The 22,185-nt window shown below is 33.9% G+C and overlaps 1 protein-coding gene across 1 annotated transcript; it reads right to left on the minus strand.

Moving 5' to 3' along the window:
• Window positions 1–9,422: 9,422 nt before the first annotated feature.
• On the minus strand, window positions 9,423–18,289 carry LOC138329916 (uncharacterized). Its single transcript, XM_069277200.1, has 7 exons — window positions 18,214–18,289; window positions 17,252–17,498; window positions 16,722–16,777; window positions 12,187–12,213; window positions 11,573–11,750; window positions 10,792–10,841; window positions 9,423–9,533 (listed from the first exon to the last, which is right to left on the minus strand). Exons 2-7 carry the CDS (start codon window positions 17,496–17,498, stop codon window positions 9,480–9,482), a joined length of 612 nt encoding a protein of 203 aa, XP_069133301.1. The 5' UTR covers window positions 18,214–18,289; the 3' UTR covers window positions 9,423–9,479.
• Window positions 18,290–22,185: the final 3,896 nt, after the last annotated feature.

The following is a 22,185-nucleotide window of genomic DNA, read 5'->3' on the forward strand; positions in this document are numbered from 1 at the left end:
AACCCGCAAAGTGTTGTTCGGAAAATTGTTGGATCTACTGTACTCTCTCTGTGGAACACATACACTTTTATTATTATATACAGTATGCAATAGGGATCGCTGAGAGAAGACTAGATAATGAGGGATATTATTATATCTCACCGATAAATCACATTCGCTTATTGGTCGAGAAATGTCACGTTTGGGTCGACAAAACATCGTGTATCCCTTTGAACGTCATGTTCAAAAATCATGTTTCCCCCGAGCGGAAACCCTCGTACGTTTAGCAAGAGTTGTCGTTCGTGTAACGGAACTCTCAGAGATATTCCGATAGCAAGCAAAATGGATGGTAGACGAGGCTTTCGTCTGCCTTTGACCGAGGAAATTAGTAATATCCTTATCATAAAAGATACAGATTACACAATTACCCCCGATGTAATGTTTATATGATGTAACATACTAAAGGGAGGTAATATGGGCTGAAAGATACGGTAGGTCTAACTTGTGATTTAACAGTAACCGTAACGTTAGCTCAACAGTGTTTGAGCATACAACTTAAATTCTAGCCATTACGTTAGACTTGTATTCTGGCGCGTGAAAAACTTTTTTTTCGGTATAATAAACAATTTATTGCCCTGACAGCAGGGAGACATGACCCTAATTTTACCCGCGGCAAGTCATATATTTAAATATGACATGAATTGGGTAAACAAAGTGTCATGTTTCCCTACCGCCACGCTTCGGCGAGGGTGACAGTGATATTCCTCGGGGTGACACTAGGCACCCTCTAATGCTGGTAGTATTCATTATATTATACCAGAAGTCTAGACACAAAACTAATTTTCAAGTATTTGCAATATATTAAAACGTTTTATCTATTTTAGCAAAAGACGAAAACTCATCGTCGGCAGTAAAATAACATATCTGCTTCCATACTTTCAGTAGCGCTTATTTTTATCATTGCATAGTTAACAAGAATACTAACAATAAACATTCAGTGAAATATTTGTGTTGTCTTGTTACTCGTGTTTGTTAAAGTATTAACGTTTTTGTAAAGTTCAATGAATTTTGGTTTCGTCCCGTCTTCTGTTTACAACATTAGCAACGTCTCGAAGACGCTTGTAATCGCATGTCTCCCGTTCACCTAATCACCGACGGGATTAATAAAAACCAACATATAGCGCTTGGACGGTAAGAGAAAAGATGTACAAACGGAAAGCTCCGTACTTAATTTGAAAAACGACATTGATAATTAGACTAATTTGACAAAACCATTAATAAATAGCTTCAGATAATTTTTGAACCGTCGCTTTAAAAAACAAAGATGGCGTCGATAAAAGAAACGAGTGAGCATCACCTGTTGTTAGGGGGGTTTTACGAACATGTCTATTCCGTCTTTATATATTACAGAGTTAGCTCCCTTGAGGGTAGGTATCGATTGTTACGTCATTATTTTGTGAGCGCAGTTCACGTTATTTTCTCCAAAAAGTATGACGTTACGCTCGCAAACACATGACGTCACATTCAATACCTACCTGCAAGGGCAGATAACTCTGTAATATGCAAAGACGGTTATTTCCGTTTAACCAATCAGATTCGAGGTAGGCGGGACTTGTTTCCAATCTCGCTATCAGTTGCTAGGTGACGTAACAATTGGGCGGAGCTAGTTTCCGATCACGCCATCTCCGTTGATGTCCTCAGACGACGTTAGTATCGAACGAAACTGTTACTGAACACGTTGTCATGTTTATCTTGTATGTGAGAGGCTTGTGAAAAATGTGATGGGGTCAGAGGACAATACCTTTATATGTACATGTACGTACAGTTATTATGTATAAATTTAGGCTACCTGTAAGTGGTTAACGTCTCCCAATTTCAACAAACTTGTATATAAATTTAGTATTATGCCTAGAAGTAAATGTTGAAATATTGAGAAATCATAGCCGAATCAAATTTTAACCTGCGGTTTGAATAGAAGCAAAACAAAACGTACATGGAATCACAATTATTATCTCGGAATAATTTGTATATTTGAAGATAAGATTACGTAGATCGATTACAATTTAAAAATCTCTCAATCTCTACTGAACATTGTCGTACGCGACAGGAATATAGCGTATGAGACAAATGTATTTTAGTGTAATCATAACTTTTGTATGTATCGGTATATAAAAACAGTTAAAGTATGGGATTGAGTGATATACATATCAAGTTTCCTGTTTCCCTCGAACTTGCCTATTTCCCTCAGCTCTGCCTCGGGAAATAGACAAGTCTCTTGAAACCAGAAACTTGCTATATACCTCGACCCCATACTTTAACTGTATAATATATATTATCATTACAAATTTACATAGTATTGACCATTCAAAAATGGCTTAAATAAATGTTCAAACATATTTTTTCAACAGTCTTTTTGTTATACCAATATTTCCCATCATGTAGAATGTTTATATGGTGAAATAACCATTAATACATATGACATGGAGTGCAATGAGGAATTTCTGCTTATGCAATCTTCCTCTCTCATTCATTACATTCCCTGTGTCCTATGTTAATTTCCTTACAACTCAGGATTGAATACGGTGATATAAATAAGGTATTTGCTTTTGCATCTTTTTTGAAAGTTTTTGTTCAGTGTTATTGTTTCCGAGTCTTTAAAAGTAGATAAATCCTTCGTGGATATAATTTCGGGTCCCCACATCGCGTGTCTCAACATTTTGTTAACGAATTTTGTTATATATTTTTGAACATATATATGTAAAAACGTACGATCTGTTTTCAAGAGGAGAACCGAGATAAGAACACAAAATTAGTAATCAAAACTGCATAATCAATATTTTGAAAAATTCGCATCTAGTTAAGGATTTATACCAATGTCAATTTAAAGGGACATTGAAGCAAAATCAAACCAGTTCTAATGTTTGTTGGAGTGGACGATATCGCTGTGATTTGCCACTAAAACCCCACAATGATCAGAGTGTGTGTAATGGCAAACTCGCCCTCCCTCCCCGCCATTACACCTTATTGTTGCGACGTCTTGTATGCCGAACTCTGGTCTGCGCCAGTGAGATTAAACAACTTCTGTCTACTTGAATTACTCTTTAAATAGTGTGATTGCCTTTTAAGGTACATGATCTTGTCTGAAAATTGATTTTAGCAACCCCTTGGTAGTTTTTTTATTGCATTTGTTTAATTTGTACACATCGTGCTTGATCAATCGTAGTAGTTATTTCTTACCCATAGTTAGATTTGCCAATTAGGCCATATCCTTCATGTATGTCAAGCCCAAATCCAAGTTTAAATGAATGGAGTGCAACTAGTTGGAAACAAGGCAAGAAGGATACGTCTGCAAAGGAAAAACATACATTTAACGAATTAAACTTTTAATACACATATTGTTTATAAAAATATATGTCTCCCATAGAATGTGTGAGAATAATAATTTATTACATTTACATTATAAGTAAATAGTTATAAATATTATGAAATTGGACTTTTCAAGTTAATTAAAGATTAAACAAGACACAGAAAAAAGGTTGTAAATTCGTAATTTAATTTGCAACACCTAAATATTTATTCCATTTCTAATGTCATTATATCTTAGGTAGAATGTCATTTTTGATGTGATTGTTTTAAAGATGCTCCACCGCCGACAGTGCATAAATGATATTCATCATTTGAACAATAATTAGTGTTTAATCGTGTATACATAAGTCTAATTAACACAAAAAATAATATGAAATAATTTATTTTGCCTTTGTGTCATGCGCAATCAGTACGTCATTTCATATAGGATATAGCGCCACGGAATTTTTTCGGGATGCAATTAATTATTTTTTTTTATATTTTTAACTTGAAGTAAAGTTAAAAGCTCAAACTTTTCAACGGCGTTAATGGTGTAAATTAAGTAACTTTTGTAACTGAAGAAAAATACTAAATTGTCTGCTGCTGTTTTTTATAGTAAAAAAAAACATTTGTCAGCGGTGGAGCATCTTTAATATAACTAGATAATGAATAAAATTACCGCCAATTCATTCAACGAAGAAAGCAAAAAATACGACTTGGATAAAATATTATTTCTGGGATTATTCTCGACATTAAATGTCCCTTTAAAACATAATCGATCGAATAACTTACTCTCCTTTAGTTTGCAGCACAGTGGATAAATATTGCTCATTCCCACCCACAGATAATCAGAAGGACATGTAAAGTTTTCGGGATCGGCTTCAGCAACTACAAAGAATAACCAAAATTATTGCAGATGACTGCTTCTGAATAATACACAGTTTCCAAACTAAAAGCCAACTATTCAAATCACAAGTTTTGTTAAAGGTTTTCTACAATTTGACAACTGAGGGCTTCGCATACAGCACACATCAAACAAATATAAGCTTACATAAACATTCTTGCACAACATATCAAAATAGAAAAAAAATCAATGACACTTCTAGTTTAAACTTTCTTTATTTAGATATATGCAAAATATTATGCAATAGACTTCTGAACAGGAGCAAAAAGAAACACGTTGTGTCTGGACCATGAGCCTTCTTGACATTGGCGAGCACTCGACTCTAGGCCAAAAGTGAACCCTTTCACAAGGAAGAAAGTCAGTAGGAAGAAGAGGAAAGATAAAACTAAATTAAGTCGCAGCAGGCACAATCCTAACCCCTACTTGCAGGATTCCGTACATGCAAACGCCTGTACCACCTTCATGAAAACACTGGAAACAACAAAATAACAACAACAACGCATGGAACTGTGCAAGGTCTGATCAGAACGTTGAAAATATAGAATATTATTTTGTATCAAAATGTAAAGGAAGATTATATCTAAATGATCAAAGCAATCACACATGGGGCATATCATCGACACAAATTAACACATAACAAGACATTTATGAAAACTGAATAACAATATCGATGATTAAAGTCCCGATATCCGTATCTGTCTTATTCTTTTCATAATTAAGTAAAATTTCGAAAAAAAAATCCTGTTGTAAATAATGCAGAGACAGGACTAAATCGAAGTCAAAATGAGCGATAACGATTCGGAAACTTTTGATAAAAAATATATTGAACATTGCTAGATGGGTCCAATTAAGTCACACTAGCAGACATTGTAACGTTGTTGCCAATAATATCATGTAATTGCTGTTACTACGTAACGTCTTTCCGACGTCTCCTGAGAACGGGTCATGAACTTTCCTACTTCCATTCGACAATAATCGTAACTTTTATGGCGACCAGTTCAAAATGAAGGCATGTTTATAAGTATCGACATCTGCTGTCCCAAAGTTATTAAGAAAACATAATATTCTTTCATATAACTTAATTTTAACTACATCTAAAATACTAACAATATCGGGATCGAATCATCTGGACCTTTTGATGATAGTAACTTATAGTGTGACTTTAAAGAATTAAGAATTTTAAGAATACCAATTTTGAATATTCCAATACTTACTCATTGAAATGCAATTGTTTGATATATATTCTGATGCACGGCACTGCAGCTGGAAGCTCATGAAAGGAGTGGCAAAGGGAAAATTTTGTGGTATCCAATGTTCTGGACAATGACAAAGATAAATTGGCAATCTACCTACCGAAGATCTAGGATAACAAGTATTGATGCTTAGATACATTTATTTTGATCATATTTACACAGAGAATATAATTGTGATCAGAGTATTTGTTATGCACACTATATGTGCGATTATTTAAGAAAGAAATTATTTGACAAACATTCAGTATAAGAGAGCAAGTATAGTACTTACATTTATGGAGAACTAAGTACTATTTTCCTTTTTAGAGGGTCAATATATTACATTGTTAAAGATATTAATCATGTCAAATCGCAACAATTGTATTCCGACAACTGATTGATACATAAATACAAATAAACTCAATATTTACACATAATTACGTATGGATCTTTAATATTTTCTACGTGTTTCAAATCGTTGTGGTTTTAAACCAACATTTTTTAAATACCTCACATTGTTTCTAACAATCCCGAGTCGACCATAAGTACTGCGACGATATTTATACTGCAAATTGCTAATTGCAGCCCAGTAGCATTATAAGTATTGATATACAAAAGAAAAGGAATTTTTAAAAAATGAACAGAATGGACAAAGTAAAATTTAAACAAAAAAGTTTTGTCAATTCTGCGAACATTCATACCTATTAGGCAACAGATTATTTTGGCTGTTGTTCTATCCTTTTCATATTACTGAAGTTGGTGAAATCGTAACAAATATTAAACATACTTCGATTTTATCTGTTTAGCCAAAATATCGATATATTTGTAAAAATATAATGTGATTGTTATAAAAACAAGCTAAAATTTAAAAAAAAAGATAAAAAAATTGAAGATTGAAAATTGCAATACAGACCTGATGATTTATTTTTTTTCTAAAGAGAAAAATAATGTTCGACTCACTCAAAATCTAAATTGAATGCATATTAAATTGTAACAATCATGAACTCTTCCTAACGCCACAAGATAGGCATCCGACAGGATAGTCATCATTATCTGACATAGGCCTAAGATCCCAAATTGCTGACTTTAACCTCTTTCTCTCTGTTATTACGCTAATTTATCTTTTTACTATAATCGTGATACTTATAGCATTCTTATCATAATTAATTCAGGTACATAATTATGTATTTAATTTCCCATAATGTCAACAGTAATTACACAAAACACATTTTTAAGCGCTCGCCTACACCTCGCGTTTTGATACAATACAGATGTTTCGAAATCCCAAAACGTCGTGGTACAATTTACCGTTGATAAGTCGCATCATCCAGTTATAATGACGTAATCATCTGACGTGATCGGTTACTGGATAAACATACTGTGGATATCTCACTGGGTAACACCAAATTCAATATTTCAGTGAGTTAGACAGGGATTGAACTGTGGTTTGGTGTTAGAGGTGTTATGAACGCAAGTGGGCACAAGCATATTTAAGAATATAGAATACGTCTGTATCCAATGACGTTCATACCATTTGAAACACAATCAAAACACTGTTCAATCACCATATGTACATCATTTGGCTACTTGACATATTCGTCGTCAAATTTACAATGGCGTTCGTTGCTAAATTGGGTAATTACACAGGATAACTTCATAATGCATCTTATTCTTTTTATATATATACTTTGAAAACAAATATCGGTCCGTCTTTTTCTTCCTATGTTTAATGCATGCATTAGATAATATTATGTAACATTTGGTGAGACGAACGATAGCTTCGCTTATAGTCGGCATAATGTAACCGAGACGCGTGCATCGACTTACAAAGTATCATAATTATCACAATGAAAAACTAACAACTAAATGAAACTGAATTGTGATTTCACTGTGATTTGCTTCCCTACAAGAAAAACAATTGTTAAACAACGTTAAAGGATTTGTGCAGTCTAAAATCATTATTTATGTTGGGAATGACTTTATAAGCGCATGTAGAAACCTCTCCGTATCGCGCGAGACCGGAATAACCCGCAAGCAGTCGAAATCGAGGTCGAATTATCTTACAGCCCAATAATGCCTATTTTCTAGCCCTAAACCAGAAGTGATGTCATAATAGTCCTTGGCTTATAGCTGTTCTAAAACTGATGTGATGTCACTTATAAAAGTTGATATATTATTTTTCTATTATTACTTTTGAGTGAAATTATTCGTTCAATAACTTTGGCTCGAAGGTAAAAAACTAAAAGGAATTCGATGTTTTAAATGCTTTACTGTATGCTCAAATTGCAGGTTTTTCCATGTTATTATGAAGGAAAATTCACACAAAATGTACCGATGATTGATCATCACAAACATTGTATTGTGTGTTGCTGACCGAGAAAATTGAGATACATTAACTAATACGTTTCTATATGTGGTAGAAAGAATTTATTTTTGATATTATAAAAGATCAAAATATTGAGATAATTGCAAAATCGACATATTTGTATGTGTTTTACAGATCATGCGATCGCTTTCAAATTTCAATCGATATACGTATAGAAGAAACACCGAAAACTGTGGAATAGTCAAGATAATGAATTGTATCAAATATGTGTGTGTGCTGGATGATCAACTAATTGGATAATTAAATCATCTCGGATTTTACATTAATCAGCGGCAGATAGAATGAGTCATTTATGTTTTATTCAATTGTTCGATAGACTGACTATATGTTGTTTTGCTATTGTTGTTATTCTGTTATTCAGATACAAATAAAAGCTTTTTTTGTCACTGTCTGTTGCTGTAAACAAAGTGGTGATGTAACACAGGCACATATATAATTTGAAGTTTCCCTTCTTCGTGTATTCACCGAAACCAGAATTAGTTGATGTGAAGTGTACCGGTGTTAAAATAATTTATCTGAATTATATATCCTTTGTGCTGGCCTTTTAATGTTCAAATACTCTTAATAGCATTACGATATTGAAACAACCAGTCTTAATTGGGTGTGAAAGGTAGCGATCTTATCATAGTGCATCCATGATATTACGGTTCGACTATATAGCTACATACTGTCGTAACATTTTATTGAATTAACATATAAGGTTTCTCTGAAATTATAACTAAAATTATATGTTCAGATACATCATAATTATACTTTTATAGTGAAAGATGGTATCTGGGATAAATAAGTCTTTAAATAAGTTGTGAGTTGACAATGTATTTACATTTTTTTTTCTGCAACACCACTATGCAATCTTACCAATCGCAGCTTGCGTTCATCTGTGCATGATCTGCTATCTAATTGTTTTGACATTATTACCATTATGACGTCAAGGGTATCGTGCCTCTGATCATGAAAAATGGCTGTTCAAGTGATAGCTCCGTCTTTGACGATGATAATAGTTAATTCATTATAGATGCACAATCTCTGGATTCTATCATACAGTTGATATCAACAAGTGTAAATATAAACATTGAATTGCAATCAGTTGAGCAATTATGGGAGTATGAATACCAAATGGACAGCGGTAAAGTCAACATGAGGCTCTAATATGGTACATTAAATTTCCTGCTTTCTACTTAACATTTATACTCCCATAGTTGCCAAATGAATGCAGTTCAACGGTTATATGTGTCATAAATATTATTCCGTCTTTGCATATAACAGATTTAGCTCCCTTACGGGTAGGTATCTATTGTGACGTCATTATTTTGTGAGTGCAATTCACGTCATTTTCACAGAAAAGTATGACGTTACGCTCGCAAACCCATGACGTCACAATCAACACCTACCCTCCAGATAGGGCAGATAACTCTGTATTATACTAATACAGAATAGAACCATAATATACAAAAATATTTACTTTGACTCACTTTTGTAGATAAAATTAATATACATTTAATTGATGCACAATATGATTTATCAAACAAACAATTTATATTATACTTTTAAGGAGTTTTGAAAAAAAAACATAAAATAATTGCCATCAATTTATTGTAAAATTATGTGATACAAGCTGAAATTTTTAAAGCTGTCAGCCTAAAATAGGTCCGTTTTGATGAGTGTGGTGTAGTTCCGCAGCGATATGCTAAAACAGAAAATATTGGCGCTATCATTACATTTGAATAATTTGATTTTAAGGCATCTACTTTTCTACATTGGGAAATCTGCAGATAGGCATAGATCAATAATAATAAATTGCAATGCACATTGTTATCGGTATCTCCATGGCCTATTTGATAAAAACGTTCCCTATAGAGTTCTGTGGGTTCAAAGAGGCAACTGTGTATAAATTCTAGTTGTAACCATTCTCATAAGCCAATTATAGCTTGATATCAATAACGTTTTACGGATTATTTCTATGAATTGATCTGTTGAAATTAACTTTGCCCTTTGACAGATCAGGCGGTCTGATATTGTAAAATAATATATGAAAACGACACTTCATCAAAGATATCACGGAACTTTGAGGATTTAACCTTGGCCTAAATGATAAGACTTCACGATGATCAAGCAGTTTATAACAAACTGAAATATGATTAAGGTAATAATCTGCTTCTGCATTCTATATAAAACAAATTGCGATAATATGACAGTACGCAATAAATTGTACATTTCTGTTTTCGGGATTATTATGAAGCTGCACACAAATCCATCCCATTTTAAAATGTTACGAATGCAAATTTTTTCCATACATAAATTGCCTAAAACCATTTTTTCTATTTGATGAAAACAAAATATTGGAATTGTATTCGATTATTTCTTGTTGATGAGCGTTAAATACTCATTGATTTACATTGTCATTTTATGTAACCTGTGGGTAACTACCAAATAAAGTGTATGATATTTTCCAGTTTTCACATTGACAGTTAGACTTTGGCGCAGTAATATCTTCATCAGAGGTCAAGAGATCAAGAACAGACTATTTTCACACCAGTGTGAGAATCTACTATGGAGCAATATAATATTCGTAGAAGTTTATCAAAATACAGCGTAATTTAAATATCTTAAATGGATCAAAGTGTTGTATACAGTTTTGTTTATCGCTTGGACTAAACAATTAAGTGTTATTATTTACTAATTAGTTCCTTCATCATTTTCTTTTTAATTTCTTTTCTTTTGTAATAACGAAAATAACATGTTAATGTAAATATGATAATTAGTTATTATATTATACTAGAATAACAAGTGTAGTTTACACACCAAATTCATGTAAAAATATCATAACAAATGCTTAATTGGTTCGGTTTTAAACTTAGTCTATAAATCACAGTATTACAATATCATTTGCATTTTATGTTTTAGAGTAGTTCATCAATCCTAACGCATTCAAAAAATATACTTACTGAAGATAGATATTGCAGGAAGATGTGAGTTTCTGCAGGTGCTGTTATATCTGTAAAATTAATTGAAAATACTTGACTCATCTCCACACTGTCCATTGAGCATTTGTGCACTAACTAAAAGAAGATTTTTTTTTTCTTTCTTCGTAGTATATTCTTTTCTTTTTCATATGGATCATCCTACCCAAAAACAATGACGAAATAATTAATAGATGTAAAATTTGAAGAAAAAAAATGTGCGTGTCCTTTCTTTGTTTTTCTTTCGTTTGTGGGGATGCATCTGACTCGACGCAAAATAAAACAGACGAAATCAGCGACCTTATGTAGTACATGACAGTAATGATACATATCAGATTGGATGGTTAATGCAAGCGTGTAATTTATCAGTTATATGGATTTGATGAGGTCTTCGTATCTACTTGCAGAATGCAACGCTTAGATTTTATCTGTACTACCAAAATTTGATATTAAAGTAAACATACTTGAATCAATATCGTATCAATATATTTGATTATATACTTTTCTGTTATTGTGCCAAATAGTATATATTTTATAGATAGTGTTGATAACTACAATCAATAGAGTTCAAAAGTTTAACGTTAAACAAAGATGTCATTTTATAACTTCGTAGAACCGTTTCATCAAATCTCATATGAAACAAACACTCATTTAAGATATCAAATTTCATATGAAACAAACACTCATTTAATATATCAAATCTCATATGAAACAAACACTCATTTCAGATCTTCTTAATATTCTTTTCTTAGATACCGGAACTTACGTTCAATTACGGCGAGTACCCGCGAGTATCCAACTTGTTCTACATAAACAGTAAGCGTGCTGTTCTCAGCTGCCTTAGCTAGGTTCAGCACCATCGCTTGGTCATCATCAGATAAAGTCTTGAAGGCAGCGTCATTAGTGATAGCGCTGAGGACATCCTGGAGGCTGCGTCGACCGACCTATCGGTTTAAAGCCGTATATATCATTTTTATCAAACGTACCATTGGATTTATAAGCATAAATCAGATTTTATTCTTCTTCTTTAAAGATTAACATTTTTTTCTAGAACAGGATAATGACAGCTAACATCATTATTTCTCTATTTAGCAATGTTTGTATTTCTGCATATAGATCTGTATTTCTCTATTAAACATGCAAATCCCGTATTCTCGAAATGTAGACCCTTATTTTTCTATTTAGCAATTGTTGAATTGTTTAATACACAGGTATATCTTAATTTCTTTTTTTAATCTTAGTACTTTTGCAAATATATTCTTAAACAATACTTTAAGATTTTTATAATGCATTCCAGATGAGTAAGTAAATAAATATGTAACTAGTAAGTAAGTAAGTAAGTTAGGAACAAAGGAAGGAAGGGATTATTGCTGGCATTACTGTTGATACTTCCTCCTGTCCAAGTTCCTGAAACAAAGATAAATAAGAGAGATAATAGCGTACTTTTACGTTAAACCCCTTTAGTGGAAGAGAAGAAATAGGTTCCGATGTTTCCCTCTGGCAGTTTTTTTAAAACATGGTTTTTTAAGGACCGGTATGACATCTATTTTCATTTTCTGCTTGTTGCCATTGACAACTAATGTCCCATAGGGGTCATTTGGCGGCCATCATGGATTTCAGTAATCAAAAATGACCACATTCGCTCATAAGTGCATAGATAGATAACCAGACATCACACAGAGGCAAATAGACACATTTTTCATATGATTGGAACACGCTGAATACGTAAAAATCTTATCAATGACGTTCTCAGTTTTGGGAAATAGCTGGAAAATAAGGAAATAATTTAGCTTTTTTTACTGATAAAAATCGATAAAAGACATTATTTTCATCAAAAGAAAAAAAATGATGGACAAAACACCTTGTAACGGTCATTCTGAATTGAACTAACCATTGTGTAAACATATGTGTATTATAAAAAGATGGATCACATGAGTAAATTGGGAAAAAGAGAGGGACACCCAACCCCCTATCCCCCCATCCTCTCCGAATAAATTAAAACTTCAAAAATTCTGGCAAAACCCGTTGTAACAGTCTAAATTGACTAAACATATGTGCATTATAAAGGACAAAATTATGGTTTTAAAATAAGAAGCGAGATGGACCCTTTAACACCACCATTCATAAAGAAAAATAACATAATTGCAAAAAAAAAGATCCAGTAAACATCCACAGCCTAATTCACATCGGATTATCGTGTGGTGTTGTGGTTAAGCCACTCGCCTTTCACCTAGCCGAACTGGGTTCGATCCCCGCAGCGGACATGAAAAGGTTAGAGGTTACCTGCCCGATCACGTGGGTTTCCTTCCACACTAAGATCCCTTGCACGCTTACATCTGGGCCATCGAGAGTTATTTGCATAAGTTGTATAACTTGTTTCGTAATCGATGTAAAATAAATAAAGTTTATATATTAGTTCACATGTTTTATGCTTGATTCAGGCAGATCCCAATAACCTTAATAATTCATTTCTTTTTAGTGGAAACAACTGGAAAACATAGATTTTTTCATAAATTGTCGGTTCAACTAAAGTACCCTGAGTTCGAATTATCCTCCTTGAAGTTTTGGATATATCTCCCCGTGAAAAATGGTGTACTATGGTGATGCCTGCTCGCATACAGTTTGAAACTATAAATACATATAATGTCTGCTGAGGAGGAATAGTCACAGACTGAGCCGCCACAACCGGACTCTAGGAAAAAAGTCCATCAGAATGAAAGGACATGGATCGGAGGTAAAAGTCAGTGAAAGTAAACTGACAACGTCAAAAAACAGCATTCATGATGTCCAGGAACGAGGATCCATTAAGGAGAGCAAAGAAGCCACAACGGCTATAACCGCATGAGCCTTCATCTTGCATTTCGCCAGAGATTGATCATTAGACTGCTCATCCTGAGAAATTGCATTACCAAGCAGTCCTGATCACCTGATATATCCATCCAGATTTGCACTGGGAGAAGAAATTCTGCTGAACCAAGAAGAATACTACCTCGCCCCCTAGTTTTATCAAGATAAACCCTAAGCGCCCAAGAGGGACAAAACAACCAATCATTCTCCTTAACCACAATCACGAAGAGTGAACAGATTGACATCACTCCTCTTTGCCTGAGGCTAGAGCAAGCAGGAAGACAGTATTAAAAGTAAAAAAAAAACTTAATGAAGACCGACAACAAAGACCCATAAGCCCATAAGGAGTATTCTTCAGTGACTTTACACAAGTGCTAGATTCCACTTGGAGCTAAATGCCGTACCCTAGGCCTGTCCAGACTGAACACTCTAACCAAGGCAGACAAAGAGGTGGAAGACCCTGCCTCTGGTCTTCAACCAAACGACAGCACACTTGCAATAGCTTTGCGATAGCGTGCAATAGTACGTTCCCTAAACACATAGAGAAAAAAAATCCGCAATCAGCTGGACAGAGGCCTTGACCGGATCAATTTTCCTGTCGATACATCAATCACAGTAGATCTTCCATGACAGGTGATGAAGACCTTATTGATCGGACGATGCTAGCTGACACGTCCGAAGAAAACCCTGTCTGAGCGAGGCCTCCCGAGATAGCTTCCACGCGTGAATGTAGAGGATCTCGGGCGGGCGCATGAGATTGGTTCTGAAGGGGGGAAGCAGAGGAACATTCATCAGAAACGACAAGAGCTCCGGAAACCATGGTTGTATCGACTACAGGGGCACTATCAGAAAGAGAGAACAGTGATACTATCATAACTTCTATTAGAACCCTACCCACCAGGTTGAATGATGGGAATGCATAAGCATGCATCCCCTCCCAATCTAGAGATATATCGTCCACAGCCCAAGCCATTTGAAGATCGAGGGATTTAGCTGCCATTCAGTCAGAACCTGCTGGCGGCGCCTGGGAAGATTATCAGCCAGAACATTCAATTTGCCTGAAAGATGCTTGACTAAGAGAGTCAACTGCATTTCCTGACAGAGAAGAATGTTACTGGTGGCAAGGGCATAAAGGACGTGATACCTCCCCCTTGTCTCTCCGAATACGCGACAACTGTAGAGTTGTCCGTAGCCACACAACACACCTTGAAATGCAAAATATTCTGAAAAGCCTACAGAGCCAACAGAACAGCCCCCATCTTCAGCACGTTGATGTCCTCGGAGAGCTGATCCCTAGACCACTCCCCGGCCGGCAATTGCCGTCGAAGTAAGGCCCTCAACCTTCATCCGAGAACAAGGTCATGGTGGGAGCTGGCTTGAACAACGCATACCTCTGCAGAACATAGTCTTTCAGAATCCACCACCACGAAAACCTCTTGACGGCCTGGTTGACAGGAAGCCACGCCTCCCATTCCCTGCTGGCAGGAACCCATTTCGCGAGGAGGAACATCTGGAGAGGTCTGATATGAAGTCTCTCTAGAGGAATCACATCTGCCATAGAGTTGAAATAACCCAGATAACTGACAAACCAACGCACTTTAAAGTTTGACCAGCCGATAAAGGTCAGAAATCTTGGAACCTCGGACTTTTCTCTGTAAGAAATGAAGTCGACTTTGAGCAAAAGTTTAAGGACCAGACGGGTGTTCGACTCCAAAGATTCTCGAACTTAGTGGAGCATGACGGAATCGTCGGAATCTATGTGGACATTTATTCCTTTTGAGAACAAAAACCCTTTGCAAACCTGCAGCAGCTTGGTGAAAACCAAAGGAGCTGTCGTAAGACTGGAAGGATTAAGTTGTGTGGTAATGAGCTGTGCTATCGTGTCTTCAGGACAAACAATTCAAGGAGAATAATTCGATCTCATTGGCACTGTCGTAGTTTAATATTGAATATGAAATATTCTTTGTTTTCCAGTTGTTTTCACTAAAAAGAAATTATTACGGTGCTAACCACGTTGTAGTTGTAATTGGGAACTGTTTGAATTATATATAAATCATGTGAACTAGCCTTTGGATGTTTACTGGCTCTTGGAATATGTATTTTTCGTAATTATGTTATTTTTCTCTATGAATGGTGGTGTTGGAGAGTCCATCTCGCTTCTTCTTCAAAAACACATAAATTTGTCCTTTTATAATACACAATAGACAAGAGGCAATTCATTTAGAATAACTGTTACAATGTGTTTTGTCAGATTTTTGGAGTTTTAATTCATTCGGTGAAGGGGGGGGGGGGGGCTGGCTCTCTTTTACCCATCTTACGCATGCGGTCTAACTTTTTATAGTACACATGTGTTTACACAAGGGTTAGTTAAATTTGAAATGACTGTTACAAGGTGTTTTGTCCATCAATTTTTTTCTTGTGATGAAAATTATGTCATTTATCGATTTTTTAGTGAAAAAAAAGCTGAAAATGTCCTCATATTTCCACCATTTCACTAAACTGAGAAGACGTAACGTCATTATTATGATTCTATCCTATTCAGCATGTGTCAATCATGTCAAAAAAAATGCTTATTTGCCTCTGTGTGCTGTCTGCTTCTCTATCTATGCGCGTATTTGCGAATGTGTGATTTTGGCCATTTTTGATTACTGAAATCCAAGATGGCCGCCATATTACCCCTATTACATTAGTTGTCAATGGCAATAAGCAGAAAATGAAACTAGACATCATACCCCGGTTTCGAAAAACTGCCAGAGGAGTACATGGGAACCTATTTCTCCTCCCCCACTACTTTTTTTGTCCATAAAATTTATAAAAATTATCATATTGCAACAGTGATGATCCTATGATATGTATCGCTGTTTCTTATTGCTTTGATTGTCTGTATCGAAGACACTATGCAAACAAATTATTCACAATGACCTTAGTAAACTAGTAATTAAAACAATATATCAAGTTATTTTCCTAAATATATTTCTATGGCCAATCTTTTTGCTAATCAATCTGTTAAGTGGAAGTTGTTCATCTCGTACATAATGTAATGTAATAATAATTGTTATATACCCTACCTGTATCAGGTATTTTTCCAACAGGTGTGCTTCAGGCTGATTTATAACATTTATATCTACAAGAGCGAGACCAATAAGGTCAAATTAGGAAGACAGTTTACCTTTTCTGGTCCCGATTTCACGAAACAAACTTAAGTCAAAAACTGACTTAAGTCATACCTTTTCATATAGTCACATTAGGAGAAAAAACTTCAGTTTTGACTTAAGTCTGCGATTTTGTTTCGAGAAATCGATACCTGATACATTACTTACTGTATCGTATCAAGTCGAGTATTTAAATATGGTTATTTTTTATTTGAAAATAGATCAGGTTGCCGAATTATTCAAGGTCAAATTATCTTGAATATAACTGCTAACGGTATTGGATACAAAATGCAGCCCGCTTCAAAAATGAATTTGTTTTTTAAAAATTCCAGTTATATAACTCAATGTTATGCATTACATCATACTTATTTTGATAAAAAGAAATAAAATAAAAAGAATGTCGAAATATATATACAAAAATTTACAAAAACAAGAAATATAATTACGGTCCAGGAACTCAAGAAGTCTATCAAAACCTATCCTGTCGACATAATGAGTGACGGAGTCCGATTCCGCTGCAGCAATAAGCTCAATCGCAATGATCTTTTCACTCTCGGGTAACCTTGGGAACGTGCTACTGCTATGAATAGCCATCAGAAGATCCAGCAAGTGATCTCCGTGAGAAGGAACTGTCGGATCGGCAGATGTGGCAAATGCCAGCACCGAAACTAACACAATTGGAATTAGCATCATCTAGAACGTAAACAAAATGTTGACGGTCTTTAATAGAAATTGCATTCAAATAAGTTAAGCATTCTTAGATTCGTTTAATGTCATTCAACATAATTAATATATGTTTGGTTATATATATAAAATGTAATGACTTAGTCGAGTTGTTGAGTTATTTTAATAAATAATATTGATCTTTACGTAATTGTTCATTTCATATGAACTTTTAAAGTATGATCTTATTTATTATATAAATAATCCAATCCAATGTGTGAAAATAAAACTGCCAGACAAGAGTCACATGTGAAATGAATACACAGATACTTTGTTAAAGCATATTACTTAAATTTCAAAGAATATGTTGCTAAAGTCCAACGTTACGCCTGCTGCCATTTTATCATGGCGTACCTAAATCCTTATATCACGTCATTGTTTACAAACATCAACATTAATGTCCTAGTAAATAGATAGTGTTCAGGTAAATTACGTTAGTGACATATGGAAAAATATTACATGGGCATAATAACTGGATATCAGGCAGATTATGTCGTGGTATGAAGCATACCTTGAAGTATTTCGTGGCGATAACTTTCCGTAATTTAAAGATAATGATTCAAATAACGTATACTTATTGGTTTTGTATTCGTAATTCCACTGTAACTACTTTAACAAATACAGCTTTTATGAATGCGTTTTCCATGTTATAATAAATGATTAGCTGAAGACCTTGACAACTCACCTTGGTGGTGTGAATGGTAGTGCTGCCTTATCTTTGTCGGTCCTGGCTAAATATACGTATGGATGTGTTATATCTTTGTAGGACATGTTTGGATTCATCACCTGTGTGAACTTGGACAAGGTCAAGGACGATTCCGTCACTGAACTATCATAAGAAGACGTCTATCACTCTCGAATATTACCAATTGTTTACCTACCAATAACATATGTTATTCGTTTCAACGTGAATCAGATCAAGAATCAGATTATCATTATAATGGATTAGCACATTTGTAGTAAGTGTTATACTTAAGATTCATAGAAAATAATATTCGCAGAACTATCTTTGGGCAGAAGATGTCCTTCGAGAAATGTCAAGAGCCAAGTATTGGGTTGACTAAATAAAGAGGTATTTGTTTTTAAGAGACCGACTTTACATCGAGATATTCCTTTTTCATTGTCGCAAATCGAATACAAGTTGATAAAGGGATAATTGTATCAAACGTTCGTGATGTATCGTTTTATTGATTTATTTTGAGGTACATTTTCTGGTTTGTCACCCTACAAGAGGTCCATTATGATGCTCTGCTGCAATATGCTGAAATGAAGAATAATATCAAAATGTATGTCATCGATTGAGATCGTTATCTTTGTAAATCAGACAATATTATGAGATTCTATCTAAATATTAGGCGACATTTATTATTTAATTTATATTGTCCAATCTATTTCATACTTCCAATATATGAACGTATCTGAATTGAAATGGAATTAAATATAAAATAAAGTTTTTATACATGTATTTAGTTTTGTCATTATGAAATTATATTGTTACAATATTACGTTTTTAACGTCATTTAATAAGAAAATAAATGTTGATTATATTTAAACGCATATCAAAAAATGAGGTAAACAAGGACTCCTTTGAAGATGATTCGTCTAAGTTTTAATCACAAGATAATATCAAGATCATGAATTGACTAATTTAGCATCATCCAAGCATACTGCATGATATCAAATCAGAGCAAGCTTAAATAGAAATAAATATATCATTGTAGGGCAAATATGCATACCATAATCAGCCTGCTATAATGTCATGTTTTTGATAATTAAACAATACAATTTGTCAGTGGTGCAGCATCTGTAATACTTACCAACTCCCAGAACATCTACAAGTTTTGCCAGAAGTATTCTGTCTACTCACGCTTTGTCCAAACACATATTTTCTAGCTAAATAGGTAAGGTAGAACTGACATAATGATACTAGTCATCTGTCCGATATGTTTTGTCGTGGGTACACTGTCGTTGTCTAATAGATTTAGCTTCAGTGATTGGTCGTCATCAGTCGATGTCTGGAAGAGTATTCATTATTCGTAACGGGGTACCGATGGCACATCGTATTCTTTGTGATTAAATGCATTTCAGGTATTCTAAAATCATTTTATGAGACATACTTGGTATCATAAGCTATGTATGTCTGTCTAGTTTATCCTTGAATGCGTTTATGTATGTTATTGAAACTTAAAATGCCATTTTACTTCATGGCAGCTTTACATCCATACACAAAAACTGTTGGTCAATGTTACCCAGATATGACAGGCTTTCGCAAACATCTTGAAACATATCTTAAAGTAAAGTAATTTATTTCTAAAAAAACATGGAACGCAACAAATTTATTACAAGCTATCCATTTCAGTTATTCATTTCAAAATATCAAGTTTGAGTGTGGAAATTCAAAATATATACGTTCTTTCTCTTATCTTTTTTTTTCATTATAGGGACATGATTTTACACATACCTTAGGTTTTATATGATCATTTTCTCACAATAGCATGTACATTATATCAACCAACCTATTTGAATTGAAATTAGGGAAGAAATAAGGAAATTTTGATAACAATAACCGTTGGCAAAACTGTTGTTATCCCCTCCGGTTTTAGGCCCTGAATTCGAGAGATGTAAAGACATTGATATTTAATGTATCTTTAAACAACAAACTTAAGACTATAAACAGTACAACGCAAAACAAAGAAATGTAAACTTTTTAAAAATAAGATAAAATAAATAGCATAATAGTTCCAAACAGTTTAAAGTACAAAATTTTGATACGTCGATTGGATTAAAGGTTATACGATACTAATATATATTTAAACGATCAATATCGGCAGATTTGCCAAAAAAATAAAAACTCAACATGAATTTTACTTATTGGGGAGTAGTGTTGTAAATATGAAAACCTTTATTCCCCTCCCTCTCGGCAAGCATGTTCCCTTAACCCCTATCTAATGTTGGGTATAAATTCACCATCATTAAATATATACAAATATAAGTTTTCTGCTATATTAATACATGAACAAGACCGACTCTAGAGTTCTTCATTTAGTTGGTTGTTCCCTTTATTGCGAGCAAACATTTAAAGATTGTGAATTATTTGTGCTAGTATATATTTAGCCAATCAAGATATTTCTTTTACATGTCAAAATTGGTGAAAGGTTGGTTAACACATACATTTTCCTTCTGCATATCAAATAATTTAATGATCAAATCTACCATGTAACCTCCGCGTGACGTTCTCATATAATATGGAGATAGGTCCACAAGTTTAGTGTGATCGCATCACATAATAATAGTTTCATATTGAAATAAAGTTCACATGATGTCTTATATCCAGCGATATTCCCCGTGCAAGACTTTGCATATCTCGCTAGAACAATATGCCATGGATCGATTGTCAAGCCACTTTAGCCGAAAATACATTGTCTACAATTATATGACTTAATTTTGTCCACACTGTTAATCATTTAAAAAAAAAATGTCATATGTATAATCTTATAGCAAATATTTAAAAAAAAATTGAAATCCGGGAAAAGAGCATTTCCGAGGCTGAAATGTAGCGAGAAAGGATTTTTGTAAACTAACATATATTCTATAAAATTAGTGTATTTTTATAATTTCATTTTCCCTAACATAACAAAAAAAACTAACAACTAGATAAGATCTTGGGTGAAATAGGTGGTTTCATTTTTAATATCAGAAATGAGATACTAATTGGAATTGTTTTGTCGTTAGTAAATCAAACTCTAAAGATACAAATTAAGATTATCCTTTCCTCTTCGGTAGATAAAAGCAATTTGTAATTGAATTTATGTAGATTAAAGAGCGAAGCAGAATTACATGTGATATTGAAATAAAATAAACTAAAACTAAAAAGAATGCCAACACCAGAAAGGCTTCAATCTAAAGTTTGACCAATCAAGCCACTTTATTTTGTTACCGTGACAAAAAGTATTTCAAAACTGTTACTATCGTTTTCGGCATACCTCATAACCCATATGTACCAATTTTTCACTTTTCTAAAAGTATATATAAATCTCGACAAACAAGAGTAGCTCATTTTGTAACCATGGAAACCAAGCATTTCGAAAGTGTTCCTATGTTATTCGGCATATATACTTTATAACCCTATATACCAATTTTCACTTAAATATGACATTATCTTAATTTCAGCAAGGCAGAGGCCTACATTTTGTTACCATGGCTACCAATACTTTCGAAACTGTTACCGTTATGATTAGCATCTACAATTATTACTAAAAAGACTAATGTTCTCTTGAATTGGACTCAACAATCTTCAATGGAAATGTTTAGCTTGGTATGTTAACAAAACAGAGTTATGTTGCTACCTGCACTCGCTATGTTTAAATCATCAAAAAACTGTTTTCCCGAATTTCATTTTGGAACTAATTTACACACAGACAGAGAATGTCCATAGAGTATCTTTAATGTGAGGCAAAATTGTGGACATCTCCTTTAATAGGATGAAATGAGATGACGAAGAGCAATATTTCGTTTTCCATTTTTCCCAAAAGAATAATGTTTTGTTAAAATAATTATTGAAAGTTCCCCTACGTTTCCGAAACGGCCTGTTTTATTTTTTAAAATGAAATGTAAAACGAAATTGATAATTTTATAGAGTCACATAAGTTGTTCAATT

The sequence above is a fragment of the Argopecten irradians genome, chromosome 8 (assembly GCF_041381155.1).
Source record: "Argopecten irradians isolate NY chromosome 8, Ai_NY, whole genome shotgun sequence".
Lineage (NCBI taxonomy): Eukaryota > Metazoa > Mollusca > Bivalvia > Pectinida > Pectinidae > Argopecten > Argopecten irradians.

Coding starts and splice junctions, on each gene's coding strand:
- LOC138329916 (XM_069277200.1), bottom strand. CDS start 17,498: ATGATGCTAATTCCAATTGTGTTAGTTTCGGTGCTGGCATTTGCCACA. Junction 12,214..16,721: donor TGGAAAAATACCTGATACAG/GTAGGGTATATA, acceptor TCTTTGTTTCAG/GAACTTGGACAGGAGGAAGT. Junction 10,842..11,572: donor GGTACTCGCCGTAATTGAAC/GTAAGTTCCGGT, acceptor TTAATTTTACAG/ATATAACAGCACCTGCAGAA.